Consider the following 15,153-nt stretch of genomic DNA (forward strand, 5'->3'; position numbering starts at 1 on the left):
ATAACCACACTATCTTAGCTTCGACATAGAAATAAAAAGAAGCTTGCGACTCCCTATTTCTCTTCTTGAAGTCTTATTAAGAAAAAAAGAGTTAATCATGACTCGACCAGCTTTTAGCAAATGGAAAACTTAAATTTAGGAAGAAAGACAGAAAAATTCACGCTCTTTTTGCAGTTATTTTTTTCTGAAAATGTTTTTTAAAACATTAAAAACTTTACAATTTTTGCTGCTGAGAAATATGACGTCAAGGCAAAACTATATTCTTCACTTTAAAATGTGGTTAAACTCGATATATTGGAAGCTTGTGACAAACATTGTAGATAATTGTTCTCACTTTTTATTTTTTACTGTTTTCAGTTAAATGCAAACAATCAATCCAAACAATCAATGAATGAATTATACCTTTATTAGTCCCACAAGGGGAAATTTCAGGAAAAATCATCAAGAATAATATATCAAGAATCCTTTCCTAGGATATCTTATGATATTTTATTGTGTTTTATTCTACTTATCTTTCTCATTAAAAGATTTTGTACTTATGGACACTGAGATTGAAGAGACTATTTCATTATGAGAAAATAAGTCCCAGTCTGAGTTCGTGGTTATGATCAAAACACATAAAGGGTTTTCATGGTGGTTCATCTGATTATGATATAATGATATAGAACAAGCAAGAATCAATTCATGCAACAACAAAATAGGAGGAAAAAATGTATTGATATATTTTTTCAAAAATATTTTATTTCAAGTTAAGATTCGAGATACAGATCTTCTACTCAACAGTCCCAATCTCACTTCAGGTGTAAGTGTTAGCAGCGCTGCATCACTTCATGTGTTCATTGGCATTTATTTGATAAGAAGGTGAATATTTTACATAACAGTTACATTAGAACTAATTTTTACCTCAAACACGGCAAGGACACTTTGGTGCTATTTTTTTTATTACTTTATTGATTTATGGACATTTTTACTCTCAAGTATTCATTGTTTTTGTATATTGCAAAAGCTCAAACTCATCAAATAATAAACTAGTTGTACAGCTTTTGAGGCAGCTGGTCTGCTAAAAATAATGATTCTGTGCAAATGAATGAGTTAGAAGTTAGAAGTGTGACGCTTTCAGTTGACCGTTTCAGATTCAGCATCTTCTTGATTGTCCGATTATAAAGACAGATAATATGAGGAGCGAGTTTAGACTTGGCAGAGTGGACTGCATCCGAAGCAGGAAGCTGTGGCAGCGTTTCCTCTACATCATGATCCTCTTCTGCCGAAACAGGGACACCAGAGTGGGGCCTTTGCAGCTTTTGCTGGTCTGGATTTCCTCCTGGACACGCAGCAGTCGGATCTTCTCTGCCTTGGACTCCCGTTCATAGTACGGACACGCCTTCAGATGCTCGGAGATGGGCGGGACGTCCTTGAAGCTCCAAGTATCCACAGGAGAGAACAAAGTGCTGAACTGCCAAACCTGCATCGTCAGAAAGAGATGGAAAAGACAGACAGATATGAGTCTACAGTAGACTTATAGCCATAAAATACCCTTTTCGTGTTATCCTACCTTCTGCTTCACCCTCCACTGGGCTCCCCCCTGAGAGGAGGTCTTCCTCTCCCAGAGGAGGGTGACCATCCCTCTGTCCTGCAGCAGAGACCAGCACACCTGCCTCATGAGGCGGGACACCAGAGCCAGCTGGGACAGGGACAGGCTGTCCAGGAAGCTGGCCATGTGGCACAGCACCTCGTAGGGCAGCGAGCTCAGGGAGTCCTCTGCTCCTCCTCCTCCTCCTCCTCCTCCTCCTCCTCCTCCTCCTCTCCGGCTCTCAGCCTCCAGTAGAGAACCAGGGGTGACGGGATGCAGGCTGAAGCAGCCCAAATCCTCACTGAACGCAAGAGTCACAACACTCTCACATAAAAATGCTCTGTTAATAAATCAATCAACTATTAGTGAGTCAGTGAGTCTTACTTATAGTTCACGGTGGCGTCATGTGTTGAGGGACGAAATCTCTTCTGGCTATAGGTGCATCCCAGATAGGCCAGTGGGCATCTCTGCTCAAACCATCCATTCACACCCATCTGGATGTCGCCGTGGACGTTTCTGGATTTACAAAAACAAAACAAACAAACAACAAAAAAAAAGATGGAAGTTTCCGGAAACAGAACATCTTAGTTGGAGAAGTTTTTGGAAAAGTGCAGCCGTCAGCTCACTTGTAGTGTGTGCAGTACTCCCTGCGCTGGAAGGTGTGTCCGCAGAGGAAGGTGAAGGCCGAGCTGGCCTTGTGGTGGCGGCTGGTGACGCTCTCCACCTGCAGCTGGAGGTGCAGCTCCGGCACCTTCCCGGCGGTCAGGTCGGCCAGGCAGGTTTTCCTGCGGAAGGGAGCCGACGGGAAGCTGTACGTCTGGGTGCCTTCGTCCTGCAGCAGGGCGTCGGAGCACACGCTCTCCGCGATGAGGTGACCCCTCAGCTCCCGCTCCAGCGAGCACAGCAGGGAGGCCTGCCGAGCAAAACCGTCACACTCACCCTCATGCTATCTCACTGAGTCCGGTCCTGACAGCTTTCTGCTCACGGACGTTAAAATATGTCTCTCATACGTCTCACCTGGACCTCCTCCCACACCGGCATGTCTTTCAGCGCCACCCCCAGGTCGCTGGTGTCCACCGCCTTGCTCTCCCTCCTGTAGAAGCTGGGGTTGCGGATGCGGCCCTGCCTGGCGGCGAAGCTGGTGGGGATCTTAAAGGTGCGCACGGTGATGATCTTCATGGGCTCCAGGCATTCGTACACAAAGCTCTGTGCCTGGCAGGAGAGCGAGGAAGAGGATGTGGACGGAGCGGCGCAGGCGCCGCCCGCCTGTCTGCAGGGATCCGAAGCCGCCGCTCCCATACAGGCCGCCTCTTCCTCCGCGATGGGGCCCAGGCCCCTCCCTCGGCCCCGGCCGGCCGCCGCCGTCCCTCCGGCCTCCCTGCAGCCCCCCATCTCCATGCTGAACATGCGCTCCCAGGCGTTGTAGTTCTCCAGAAGGTTTGCATCCACCCCCGATGCCCTGGCGATGGCCTCCCTCTCCTCCTGAGTGAGCTCCTGCTCATATCCAACCTCAACGCCCTCCTCTGCCTCGTCATCAGAGTCTTTAGACTCCGGGCTCTGGATGTTGAAGCTGCTGAAAGACTCCCAGACGTGACCGCTGGCTTCCTTCGCAGCCGCCTCCTTCTCCAACAGGGCCTTTCTCTGTCTCTCCTTCTCCCTTCTCCTCATCTCCTCCATCTCCTCCTCTTCCCTCTCCTCCTCCTCCACCGTCTGGACCAGCTCAGGGAACAGCTTCTTCATCTTCAGAGAATGAAACAGGCGGTCCTGGTCTTTCAGGGCCATGGCCAGGTCCAGACTGCCGCCCTGCCGGCGCTCCCCCAGCAGGTTTTCGTGCAGCTCCGTGTTCAGGTGGGAGTGCGCGTCGTTGGCCGGCCAGCGGTTCCACTCCATGGAGCAGCTCACCACGGAGGCCGGGCACGCCTGCAGGTGGGCGGACCGCGAGTGGCGGGGCAGCTGCAGGGGGCAGCCGTAGCCGGCGTTGATGCAGGGCACCCTCACGTTGGGGCAGAGCAGCAGGTGGTCGTCCTCCTTGCAGAGGTGGAAGAGAGCGCCGCAGTGCAGACGGCAGGGGATGAGCGCGCAGCTCACCGAGGCCTCCACCCGGGCCCGGCAGCGCCGGCTGAAGCAGGAGTCACAGTGGACATGGCCCCTGGACCTGGACGCTCGAGATCGATGGCTCTGATGGGGATCAGGGTTCAGATTTTAAACAGCAGACATGGTGAACGTGTCAGACTTCCATGCTATTTCAGTTCATTTTCCAGGTTCTTTCTGCATGAAGGAAGAATTCTACACAAGAACATAACACACTCTACATGACAATATCAAACAGCTATTCAAACCACTACAAAACCAAAGAGAAATTAAGTTAAGTTTTCTCAAAAATAGTTGAAAAGGAAAACATACCATGTGTCAGATTGTCCTGCACCAGGCCTCTGTATCAGCCCGGTCCTGCAAACAGAGAAGGTACTTCTAATTTACACATTTGCAAGAGCAGTGTCCTCGGCTGAAGCGCATGCAGAATGACAGCAGAGTATTGTGTCTCATGAGTCACTGGAAAGTGTGGATTACCCGAGCAGGAGCTGGAAAGCAGGAAACGCGCTCCGATCGTCCTCCCTATGCCGTTAAAGACGGAGTGGCTGTGCGTGTGTGTTTGTTTCACTGTTATGTGTGTGTGTTATAAATAGAGCCGACGGCTGACCAAGAAATGCTACACAGGTGGTCAGAAGCATGGTTTGGATTACCACCTCTCTCTTGGTCATTCACATCAGGAAATCTGCCTCACCGTCCTTAATCTAATGGATACTGAGCTCCTGTGAGCAGAGAAAGAGCTGAAAATCCCCCTGAGGCTGGAATAAGACCAAACACTCTGTCTACTTGAGGAGATTCATTGCAGAATACAATATTCATGAATATTTTATTGCCGTTACTCCAACAGAGAAACGTTGTTGTCTGGAGCTGATGAATGAAAAGAGCCCTAAATTGAAGCGATGCAAAGTTTCTAAAGCCTCACAGGCTGAGCGGGCTGCACCACAGAACGACTGAGGGGGGTGTTATTTCTACCCTTCAACCTGCTTGCTGGTGCTCGTCTAATTTTAACCTTCCAGTTTAAAGAACACGCGGACGGAAAGTTATAAAACCAAAGACACAACACAACTCGTCTGCGGCGGCTGCCCGATAAGACGCCTGGTGAGAAAGCTTGAGCTTGCTGTGCAAAGAATATTTGATTTATTCAAGTAAAATGACCAAAAGTGCATTTAAACTGTGATTTGTTCCAAAAAAAGAGTGGAGGTCTGATGTTTTAGTCGCGCTGTGTGGTGTGTTGCAACAGCACAGTTTGAGCGTCTGTCCTTTATGCCATTAAATAAACCATCAGTTGCATGTATGTATGAGAAGGGCTGCACCTCAAAGCAGGAAAGACGTGGGTTTGAACTGCATGTTCTTCCTTTGTGTGCAGGAATGAAACTGAGAGGAAATTACATAAACGGGACAAAAAGAAGTTGGCCTTGCAAAGCAACATTGTTGAGTGATTGTTGTTTTTGGTCACTCTTTGGTTGGCTTGATTATTCATCCATCTTCTGTAGCATCCATTCATCTGTCCATCCATCCACATTCACACAGAGGTCAGGTAAACCATGGAGCGCTCACCTGTCCATCACAGGCCAAACAGAAAAACAGTCACATTTACAAGTTTGAGTCATTTCACAGTTTACAGAGCAATTTGCACACTTTGCCTGAGCCAGACTTCAACCCTCAACCTGAGACAGAACGAATACATCTATTTTCAGGGGTCAGAAAGTCGGTAAAATATTTATGAACCCTGTCAATCATGGTTTTGAACCTATGTCACAGATTTAAGTGTCACTTTGTCCGTGTGTTTATTTCAGTGCAATGACAGCAGCCGACTGTGTTCTGTGAACATGGTGAGTAAAGATCGTGCATTTCAAATCAACATTATGCTCCATTATTCCATCCATCCATCATCCTGTCTTCAGTTCACATTGACCCCAGTCCATGTGTCCTATCATATGAGGTCAGGGTATCCAACGACCTTCTGCTCTGGTTTAACCAACAAAGTGTTGGAGCTGATAGAAGCAGGTTATAGGTGAAGACAGACGACCCCCTGGACATGTCTTTGGAAACTGTGTGTGATTTTTAAAACTATGTTCTCCTTTCACACATCAATCCCCGTCAGAGCCATCGATCTCGTGCGTCCAGGTCCAGGGGCCATGTCCACTGTGACTCCTGCTTCAGCCGGCGCTGCCGGGCCCGGGTGGAGGCCTCGGTGAGCTGCGCGCTCATCCCCTGCCGCCTGCACTGCGGCGCTCTCTTCCACCTCTGCAAGGAGGACGACCACCTGCTGCTCTGCCCCAACGTGAGGGTGCCCTGCATCAACGCCGGCTACGGCTGCCCCCTGCAGCTGCCCCGCCACTCGCGGGCGGCCCACCTGCAGGCCTGCCCGGCCTCCGTGGTGAGCTGCTCCATGGAGTGGCTGCGCTGGCCCACCGACGACACCGACCCGCACAGCGACAAGGCCCTGCAGGACGGCGTGGCGCGGGAGAGGGAGGAGGGGCGGGAGGAGGCTCTGGACCTGGCCATGGCCCTGGTGGACCAGGCGGAGCTGTACAGCCGCCTGAAGATGAAGCCCCTCTATCCAGAGCTGATGGAGGAGGAGGAGGAGGAGGAGGAGGAAGCAAAGGAGGAGGAGAAGGAGGAGTCAGCAGTGGGAGGGTTGATGAACGGCGATGGAAACGAGGAGAGCAGCGGCAAAAATAGAAGTGTATTCCCTGCAGGTCACCATGAAAACATGCCGTCTGAGAGTAAAGCTGCCGAAGAGACTCCACAGATCAGCGCCAGGCCCAGTTCAACCATCAACGTGGAGAAGCACCAGCTGTTCGAGATGATGTTCAGCATGGATAAGGGCGGCTGCACCGTCGCTCAGGAGAGGCTCGACGCTTCGAAACAGCCCGACGAGAAGGAGAGGAGCCGGAGCGAGAGAGGTTCGGAGGAGGCTGCGAGGCAGGAGAAGGCCCAACTGGACACCGGGGACGCAAAGGGGGAGCCGGGCGGCCCCCCGCCAGACACCAGCAAGACCGGGCTGGCCCCGTGGCAGGAGGGCGTGCTGGAGCGCCTGAGGGAGGACCTCACCCCGCAGGAGTACAACATGTACGTGGTGCACCACGGCCGCATGCTGCTCGCCTTCGGGCAAATCGAGGCCTGCACCCCGAGGGACAAAGACTTTGTTTACGGCAGCCTGGAGCCCATTCCGGTGCAGACCCTGCGCTCCTTCAAGGTGAGTTCTCGTTCACTCAGTGGAGAGCACAGATCCGGGGTGTCAGGCTCATGTTGGTCCAGGGGCCAAACGCAACCCAACTTCATCTTGAGCGGTTCTGCAGCTTGTGAGAGGTAACGCTGACAGAGGCGGAGACTCAGTGGAGACGTGCTGACGGTGCTGGTTCTCGCCGTCAGGTTCCAGACAGCTACCACTACAGGCGGCGGGTTCATCTGTACGACACGGCCTCGCGGGCTCAGAGCGAGCCCCGCGGCGTCGACACGTCGGACCTCGGGGCCGATGAAGACGAGTGGTTCACTGACGAAGCAGCAGACACCTTGCTGGGCTACGCTGAGAGGGAGGTCATGGGTCACAAGGTATAGAAAGCACATGAATGAGCATATTGCTAAGATAATATTATCAACATTTACACTTGTCTACAGTTCTTCCTGTTTTTGTCGAGGCTTTTGAATATTAATGGCCTCTCTAAAGCGAATGAACATGCGCCGGATCTCTGACCCTCTGGTCTCCTGCAGGTCAGCGAGCCGAAGGCAGCCGACGGGCTCTACTACGACGTGGGAACGCAGACGCACTCGTTCCGCTCGGCCCCGTTCGGGAGGAAGACCACGCTGGCCGAGGTGATGGAGGGCCGGCCGCCGAAGCTGCAGCTGCGGCTGCAGGCGCACAGCGTCAACAGCAGGCACAACCGAGGCAGCTCCGTCTTCACCTTCCTCTGCGGCCACGCCTTCCACCGCAAGGAGTTCGCAACGCACTTCAGGTCTGCAACGATCACGCAGCGCGGCTGATCGTCTTCGCCGCCGCTGGCATGGCTGCAGCTCCCGCCTCCGTTCTCCGTTTTCCAGAAACGTGCACAGCGACATCCAGACCTGTCTGAGCGGCTGGTTCGAGCAGAGGTGTCCCCTCGCTTACCTGGGCTGCACCTACAGCCAGCGGAGGCTTCAGCCGTCCACACACAGAGCCACGGTCGTCTACAAGTGAGCTCTGACCCCAAAGTCCTCATTTTTGTTATCTTCACAACGGAATGTTTGATAAGGCTGTGTTATAAATCAGCTGTTTCTTTGATGAGTTAAATATGTTGTGTCATTGGCTGATTTTTTTTTCCCCAAGAAAGTCTAAATATACTTTGTTGTTTTGTTCATTTCAACAAACTGACCCTTCAGTTCATGGCTTCAGGTGCTGCCCTCATGTGGCTGCATGACACTATTTCAGAGGCTTGGCCAAATAATCAATAATGAAACAAAAAAAAAGCCAAAATAAAGAAATAAATAACTGAACAAATGTGAGACCAAATATCATTAGGGGATTTAGTCTTATCAAAACAGTAAAGGTTTATAACTGTAAGATAATCTGCAGGCGTGTTGCTGCTGCACATAAGGAATGAACCAACATGAACCAATATGATGAAAAACTACATTGTAGAATGAGAAATTTTATCATTCTACAATATCATTCGAAATCAGTGGCCATGGAAAGCCTTTTGTCTTCACTACAAGGCCAAACTTTTTTTGTTTTTGCTTAGTTTCAGTGCAGGCAAAAATGAAAATCTTAAGATTGAATGAACTGTAATGAACAGCCTGACACTTAAAAACAAAAAATGCTGCCTAATCTGGGATCATATTTGCCACAGCAATTGTCTCTAGAATTATCTTGACAGTGTCTGTTAGTTTGATTAGCTGCACAATTCCTGCAGCCTTCAGCACGGACGTTATTGAATGCTATTTCACGGCTGCATCTCTCCGTGTCACAACATTTTGGAAATAGCACTGTTAATTATTGGAAAAAAGCAGTTGATGTCAACTTTGTCTTTTGAACACACAGACATTCCAGGGGGCTTCTTACACTTCGGACATAATTGTGACGATATGTTGAAGTTAAGAAACATATTCCTATTGTACAAAGTTAGATTTCAGCTTGGTGCAATGCAAATAAGAGCATTATGCACTTCTAATAATTTCAGTTTCACTTCATTTAACCTGTGTGATATTAAAGGAATGGAGTGGAGTGTAGTTCCAGGTCTCAGTACTTCTGGCCTGGTGGAAACGGTTTGGGAAAAACTGCCTCAGTGGGTGAAATCTTGACATTCAGGGCACCTCTGAGTCCGGTTCTGCTGGAGGTTTCTCTCCATCGAAGCCTCTGTTTTTCTCACTGTGTCTTATCAATGGAACTTTTGCCTTCGTGCAGCCAGGAGCTGAGGAGTTTCAACTTGCGTCCGATCACTGAATCCTGGCCCAGTGCAGGAGGAGGAGGAGGAGGAGGAGGAGGAGCAGAGGACTCCCTGAGCTCGCTGCCCTACGAGGTGCTGTGCCACATGGCCAGCTTCCTGGACAGCCTGTCCCTGTCCCAGCTGGCTCTGGTGTCCCGCCTCATGAGGCAGGTGTGCTGGTCTCTGCTGCAGGACAGAGGGATGGTCACCCTCCTCTGGGAGAGGAAGACCTCCTCTCAGGGGGGAGCCCGGTGGACGCCCAAGCCCGTGAGAAGAACGCCTCGCTCTCCATCGCCGGCCGCCGGCCGCCATGTCTGACTCTGCTTCTGTGTTGTGCAGGTGTGGCAGTTCAGCCGCCTCTTCTCGTCTGTGGACTCGTGGCTCATGGCGGACGTTCCTCCCATATCCGCTCACCTGAAGGTCTGTCCTTTCTACGAGGCCTCGGCGCACAGCGAGCCGGTCCTCCTCCCCGGCATCAGAGAGAAACAGCAGAGCAGCCAGGAGAGCCTCAGCCTGGTCAACCACTTCACCGGCAAAGGATGGACACAGTGAAGCTCTTCATTCTGCTGTATGCTGGAGCTGGATCATCCGTTTGTGTCACAGTATAAATAAAATACATCAGAACTTCAGTCTGTGTCTTTGTTTGATTAATCTGCTGCAACATTATCTGAATACAATGAATGCATTTTTTACATTAGAATTTCAAGTTGTTTGATCCTAACAGTGAGTAAAGGTTCTCTACTGAAAACCTGCACTGAGGGACAATACACGTCTTTAATCACTTATAATCATTAGTTAATCCCTCACTTAGTGTATATTCGAGCTTAATAATAAGAAGCAAACAGTATTCGAACTTCAGCTCACTGACATATTGTGGAATAAATTAATGAGTAAATTAAAATGTGACCTCTTTTCTGCTGGCAGCAGGGAGTACCATGGTTTCCTCCAGGCCCCTCCTCCTCCTCCTCCTCCTCCTCCTCCTCCTCCTCTTGCTCCCCGGCACTGTGGCAGCTCCCCATTCAGTCGCTTTGTTGTGAATCCTGCGCGTAAAAAGCAGAAGGTTATGAGGAGGTTATTTCCGTGCAGGATTCATCCACAGTGTAGGCAGCAGGATCGAGGATTGATTTCATTTCATTTATTTCTGCACATCGATCGCTCTGCGCGGCTCTTTTGTCTTCCCGGTCTGCGCCGCAGAGAGGACGGAGATCCGGAGCGGCTGTGATCCGGAGCTCCGGGACGCCGCGGCGGGATCACGGTAGGCCACGACCGGCGTGCACGGTGACCGGTGACCGGCGGCGGACGGACGGACGCGTCTCGGGCTGCCGTGGTGCAGGCATCCTGCAGAAAGCACCGTGCTTTAACGCAGCGCCGCATCGATGCCCGGTTTCCCCTTTAGACAGGATGCTTGCAGGGTCTCCCATGTTTTAGTTTTGGGGCCACATGCAGATCAAGTTGCTCTCAAGGCAGCTGGGTCAGCAAAAAATCCTGGATGATCTATTAATATTGACCACTGGAAATCTGATCATGAAAATGTCTTATTATTTTAAGCCAAAAATATTTAACAAACCTCCTAATGCAAATTATCTAGATAAATATCCTCAAAACATTTCTCTTTTGAATTTGGTTGAATCCAGACAGGAAACGATGCCTTGACTTTGTGATTTATTTGTAAAATGTGAAGCAGGGTCTGAAATCTCTCTGCCACGTGTCTCTCTTCAGGTTAATGACCACATTTCTGCAGCCTTCAGCATATTTTGGCTGAGATTCACCCTCACATGTGGCTCTGATAGGAGTGCTGCATCAGTGATCTCTTCATTTTAGTCTGTTTTTAACATTATCAGCTGACAAAGCAAAAATGGAAAAATAAACCCTTAGTTATCATTGTTACTTTTTTGTTTTGATTACCATCAACGTACGATTCTATATTTATGTTCCACATAATTATGTTCAAAATATTGCAATGTGCTTGATACCTGTAGTTTTTACGTTTCTCTATTCATCTTTTTTACTGCTGTTAGTGAAACGGTGTGATTGCAGTGAATAAATTAGTTGTAGCAGAGATTTTCATTCATGAAAGTGAGTTGATTGAACCCTCACAGGCCAGCTTTTTCATGTGCGTGTGTGTGTGCGTGTGCAGGTTGTGTGTGCGGCCTCAGCCATGGACGCGGGCAGGTTGGAGCAGCAGGTGGCCAGCGTGGAGCGGGGCATCGCCTTCCTGAAGCAGGAGCACCTGGCCATGCTGACCGGCCTGCAGCTGGAGATCACGCACCTGAAGAGGCGCTGTCACGGCAAGTCGCCCGCCGCCTCCCTGCTCCACGCCTCCTCCTGTCTGTCTGTCTGTCTCTCTGCCGCCTCGGCTCGTCTCACCGTCTCCTCTGTCTGCAGAGCTGAGCTGTGAGCTGGACTCCAGGTTTCCTGACAGAAACACAGCAGGTGAGGAATCGCAGCTCCTAAATGATGTCCTCATGCCCACAGTTACAAGACAACGGCGAGCACAGGAAACTACGATACAGCTTTCCTGCATCCATCCATCTTCTTTTCGGCTTTATCCAAGCGGTGGTGCAGCAGATCTCAGCTGACTAAAGCAGTTCATGTATTTACATTTACATTCAAATGCAAGTTTTTAGATTTAGAGAGAAAAAAAGCATACAGGGAGAACATGCAAACTCCACACAGAATCAGAATGACAGTGCTAAGCGCTACATGATCAACCTTTAAACCTTTAAATCTACCACACTGAAAAAAGCTTCCATGTTTACAGCGTTATACACCTGAGCGATCTCACACCAAGCCTCTGTTCTCCTGCAGGACTGAAGGTTCTACACGACAAGGCAGTGTCAGACGGATAAACGTAGAGAATCAAGCCACGTTGAGTCAGAAATACTCCTCGTTTACATCCAGAGAACATCAATATAGTGAGAATGAAATGAAAGCGTGCTTTATTGTATTGCTGAATTGCAGTCAGGTGGAGCATTATTGCCACCAGCTGCTGCAGCATCCTTCCCTCTTGTTGTGCTTGTCTTTGAAAACATGCTCTTGAGACCGCGGCTGGTTGAAGGATGCCTGGCATCCTCCTGATCAACGCCTTTGAGAGGAGGAACGATCTTTGGAAGAGTCCTTGAGAAAAATATGATGATGATGATGATGATGATGATGATGAAGTAACGTCTTAAAAATGCAGCGAACCGAGGAAACAGCCCTGACTCTGAGAGCCGCCTCTCACTTGTTCAGTAACTGGCTTTCTTCAGCAAAGCCCATCAGTTCAAAAATGATCCAGATGGACTTCGTTGAAGAAAAATATGCAGATTTTTAGAAATGTGCTGGACTTTTGCTCTGCAGCGTTGATCCTGTGAGTGAGGATGGAAAGCAGTACTCCTCCTGTTTGCTCTGTATTTTCCTGGTTTTACATCTTTCCCTGTCCGATAACTGTGGTCTCAGAGGAGGAAGCGGAGCTGGCGGCCCGCTGCGAGGCTGCAGAGCGCCTCCTGGAGGACCAGCACTGCATGATGCTCGCCGCTCGCGGGGAGCTGCGCGCCGGGCGCGCGCGGGCGTCCGCGCTGGGGAGGAACCTCCGGGAAGAAGAGCGCCACTTCCTGGAGGAGCTGAAGCGGCGCAGCCACAAGATCACGCTGCTGAGCCGCGAGCTGCAGCGCCAGAACGTCACCACCACCAGCCTCTGCCACGAGCTGCACGCCGCCCGCCTAAAACTCTTCCGGCAGAGGCAGAGGAGGGACTCGGCCGCTGAGACGGCGAAGGGAGCCGGGGCGGAGGCGGAGGAGGGCGGGGATGTGGAGGAGGAGGGAGACGACGAGGAGGACGACGGCGAGGGTTCGAACTGGCTCCTGTCTCCGCCGCCTCCTCCCCCCGCCGGCCACTCAGGGATGAGGCACAGGAGGCGTCTCAGCGTGCGGGAGGAGCGGGTCCGGGCCTGCATCCCCCAGGAGAGGGTGACGTCGCCGCAGAGGCCGCACCCCATGCCCGACCCCGCCCTCTTCCTCGTGCCGCTCAGATACCGCCTCCTCCGCCTCGGCCAGCCCGTCCCGAGCCCGAGCGACGACGGGCTGGAGGACGAGTGGGAGGACATCGACGACGGCAGGGTGCACAGGAGGGTGGACATGGGGGCGGGAGAGGGAGAAACCGCCCTGTGACGCAGGCGGAGGGGGGGCGGCGTTGTCTTCCAGCGGCTCTCGGCCAACATCTGATGCAGTTATCCGAGGAGAAAGTTCAGATGGGAGAGATGTAGCCTTGTGATTGTCTGTAGTTTGCAGGAAGTGAGTTAGATATTTAGAGTTAGTTGCACAAGAGTGCGTGAGTCAACCTATACATCAAGTAACGTACTGTGAGAGAAACTGAAGAAATGGGCCTATAAAAGAGACTGCTGACTGCCTTTTAATTGTAACACTGTTGATCACAGTTTTTGCCTATATTTAGTAGCCTGGTTCCATGAACACGTAACACCCTGTCGTTCAAAGTGGCCATCTGCTGTTTCACTGCACTAGCCATACTCCAGGTTCAGAGAGTCACTCCAGAAGGCTTAGGGACATTTTGTATGATTTGCACTTTATTAAACTCATGCAATGTGCCTGATATCGGCAAAACGGCATTTCCGGGGTTGTGTTGTCTGTTTTCGGTCATGAAACATTCGCATTAAAAGCATGTCAGGTGAACATAAATCCTTCCACCCGCAAACTGAAGCACTTCATGGAAAATCCATTCATACAGCTTTATCCAACTTCTAGTTGACTGTGCGAGAATGCAGGGTACACCCTGGACAGGTTGTCTTCATTAGTGCTGTATTCGTTTCAGCTTTATTATTTTTTCAAGTTCTACAGTTCAAGAAATAAACTTTTTTTTCAGTTTTCATTACTTTAAAACTATTAATCAGGCAATCTAACAAAAAAAAAGATATTCATTAAACTTCCAACTGAAATGCTGTGTGCTTTTAAAAATAACAGAAAAGTCTAAATTTCTGACTTAAATTTCTTCCATTTCAGATTTTTTTTTTTTTTGTATATTATTCTAATGTGGACATACTTTACTGGTCAGTTTTGATAATTGCATTTAATCATACAAGCAGAATCTTGGTTAAATAAGTCGATAATAATATAAACTCAATATTCAAAAAATTGATCAAACCTTGAAACGACTATAATGAAGCAATAAGTGCTTTTCATGTGTTGTATATGTAACTATTACTATACCTTTATAAATAATAAACAATAAATACTTGATGATATGTTTAGGCATCAAAATCCAGTATACACATGCATTTTGTGAACAATTTATTGATGTTTGAACACTGCTTCCGAAGTACAAACTCAGAAATGTTTTCTCTCTGAATTTAAGTTATAGATCATGATAAAGTGGCAGATCAGTATGCAAAACACACATTTCTACCCTGGATTTAGACTATTACCTTTGAGAGGATTAAAAATGTAAAGAAAAAGTGGGGAGGTCGATCAGAGGCCAGAGATGTTGGAGGAGGCATGCCGAGGTTTACGATGACTCACAGTCTGACTGGACCTTCATGTCGGCCTCCTGCGGCTTCCTCACACTCTGGTTAACAGACTGGTGCAGGTGAATGCATAAACACATCAAGAGAGCATCGACTTAATTTTATTGACATGAGCCATTATATTAAATTTCATACATTTAATTTCAAAACACAGTTGAGAAATTACATTTGTATAGAGACTACATGTTACACATAAACACCTAAAAAAAAATATAAGCAGAATCACAAGATTATTAATTGAAAATTTGAACTCAACAGCTCTACTTTACATCTACAATCCCAATAAAAAGATTGCTCCCAATTTCAAATACTTACGTGAATCAAATACTCTTACTTATAACAGCATTAATAAATAATAATAAATAAATAAATAAATAAAGCATTATGTATTATAGCATTAATAGCTGACATTCAGGTCAAATGACCAAAGAATAACAAACCATATCAAAGAGCAATTTGGTTTCAAAACAAATGTAGACTTAAATGACAAACTTTGTGACCTAGGATAAAATAATTAGTTTGAAATCTAATGATGACATTCTGGGCCTGTACCAACTTTTTGGGTACTCTTACTG

General features: G+C 48.8%; 3 protein-coding genes across 3 annotated transcripts; 2 read left to right on the forward strand and 1 right to left on the reverse strand.

Moving 5' to 3' along the window:
• Nucleotides 1-810: 810 nt before the first annotated feature.
• fbxo40.1 (F-box protein 40, tandem duplicate 1) lies at nt 811-4,189 on the reverse strand. The gene is made up of 7 exons (XM_030101107.1): nt 4,139-4,189; nt 3,974-4,018; nt 2,588-3,748; nt 2,197-2,483; nt 1,955-2,086; nt 1,553-1,871; nt 811-1,462 (listed from the first exon to the last, which is right to left on the reverse strand). The coding sequence occupies exons 2-7, from the start codon at nt 3,974-3,976 to the stop codon at nt 1,244-1,246; spliced, it is 2,121 nt and encodes a 706-aa protein (XP_029956967.1). The 5' UTR covers nt 3,977-4,018; nt 4,139-4,189; the 3' UTR covers nt 811-1,243.
• Nucleotides 4,190-4,713: 524 nt separating this feature from the next.
• Nucleotides 4,714-9,615, forward strand: LOC115394993 (F-box only protein 40-like). Its single transcript, XM_030100333.1, has 8 exons — nt 4,714-4,756; nt 5,455-5,490; nt 5,763-6,860; nt 7,037-7,216; nt 7,376-7,617; nt 7,703-7,834; nt 9,042-9,330; nt 9,403-9,615. The coding sequence occupies exons 2-8, from the start codon at nt 5,488-5,490 to the stop codon at nt 9,613-9,615; spliced, it is 2,157 nt and encodes a 718-aa protein (XP_029956193.1). The 5' UTR covers nt 4,714-4,756; nt 5,455-5,487.
• Nucleotides 9,616-10,310: 695 nt separating this feature from the next.
• Nucleotides 10,311-13,664, forward strand: LOC115395406 (coiled-coil domain-containing protein 92-like). The gene is made up of 4 exons (XM_030100934.1): nt 10,311-10,318; nt 11,201-11,351; nt 11,449-11,496; nt 12,502-13,664. Exons 2-4 carry the CDS (start codon nt 11,222-11,224, stop codon nt 13,209-13,211), a joined length of 888 nt encoding a protein of 295 aa, XP_029956794.1. The 5' UTR covers nt 10,311-10,318; nt 11,201-11,221; the 3' UTR covers nt 13,212-13,664.
• The last annotated feature ends 1,489 nt before the right edge of the window (nt 13,665-15,153 follow it).

Source organism: Salarias fasciatus, chromosome 10, assembly GCF_902148845.1.
Source record: "Salarias fasciatus chromosome 10, fSalaFa1.1, whole genome shotgun sequence".
Classification (NCBI taxonomy): domain Eukaryota; kingdom Metazoa; phylum Chordata; class Actinopteri; order Blenniiformes; family Blenniidae; genus Salarias; species Salarias fasciatus.

Excerpts from the sequence above, each read along its gene's own strand:
- LOC115394993 (XM_030100333.1), top strand. Across the intron at positions 7,217-7,375 it reads GGGAGGTCATGGGTCACAAG|GTCAGCGAGCCGAAGGCAGC; the intron begins GTATAGAAAGCA and ends GGTCTCCTGCAG. Across the intron at positions 7,618-7,702 it reads GAGTTCGCAACGCACTTCAG|AAACGTGCACAGCGACATCC; the intron begins GTCTGCAACGAT and ends TCCGTTTTCCAG.
- fbxo40.1 (XM_030101107.1), bottom strand. Across the intron at positions 2,087-2,196 it reads GAGTACTGCACACACTACAA|AAACGTCCACGGCGACATCC; the intron begins GTGAGCTGACGG and ends TTGTAAATCCAG. Across the intron at positions 1,872-1,954 it reads GACGCCACCGTGAACTATAA|TGAGGATTTGGGCTGCTTCA; the intron begins GTAAGACTCACT and ends TCTTGCGTTCAG.
- LOC115395406 (XM_030100934.1), top strand. The coding sequence starts at position 11,222 with ATGGACGCGGGCAGGTTGGAGCAGCAGGTGGCCAGCGTGGAGCGGGGC. Across the intron at positions 11,352-11,448 it reads CCTGAAGAGGCGCTGTCACG|AGCTGAGCTGTGAGCTGGAC; the intron begins GCAAGTCGCCCG and ends CTCTGTCTGCAG. Across the intron at positions 11,497-12,501 it reads TCCTGACAGAAACACAGCAG|AGGAGGAAGCGGAGCTGGCG; the intron begins GTGAGGAATCGC and ends CTGTGGTCTCAG.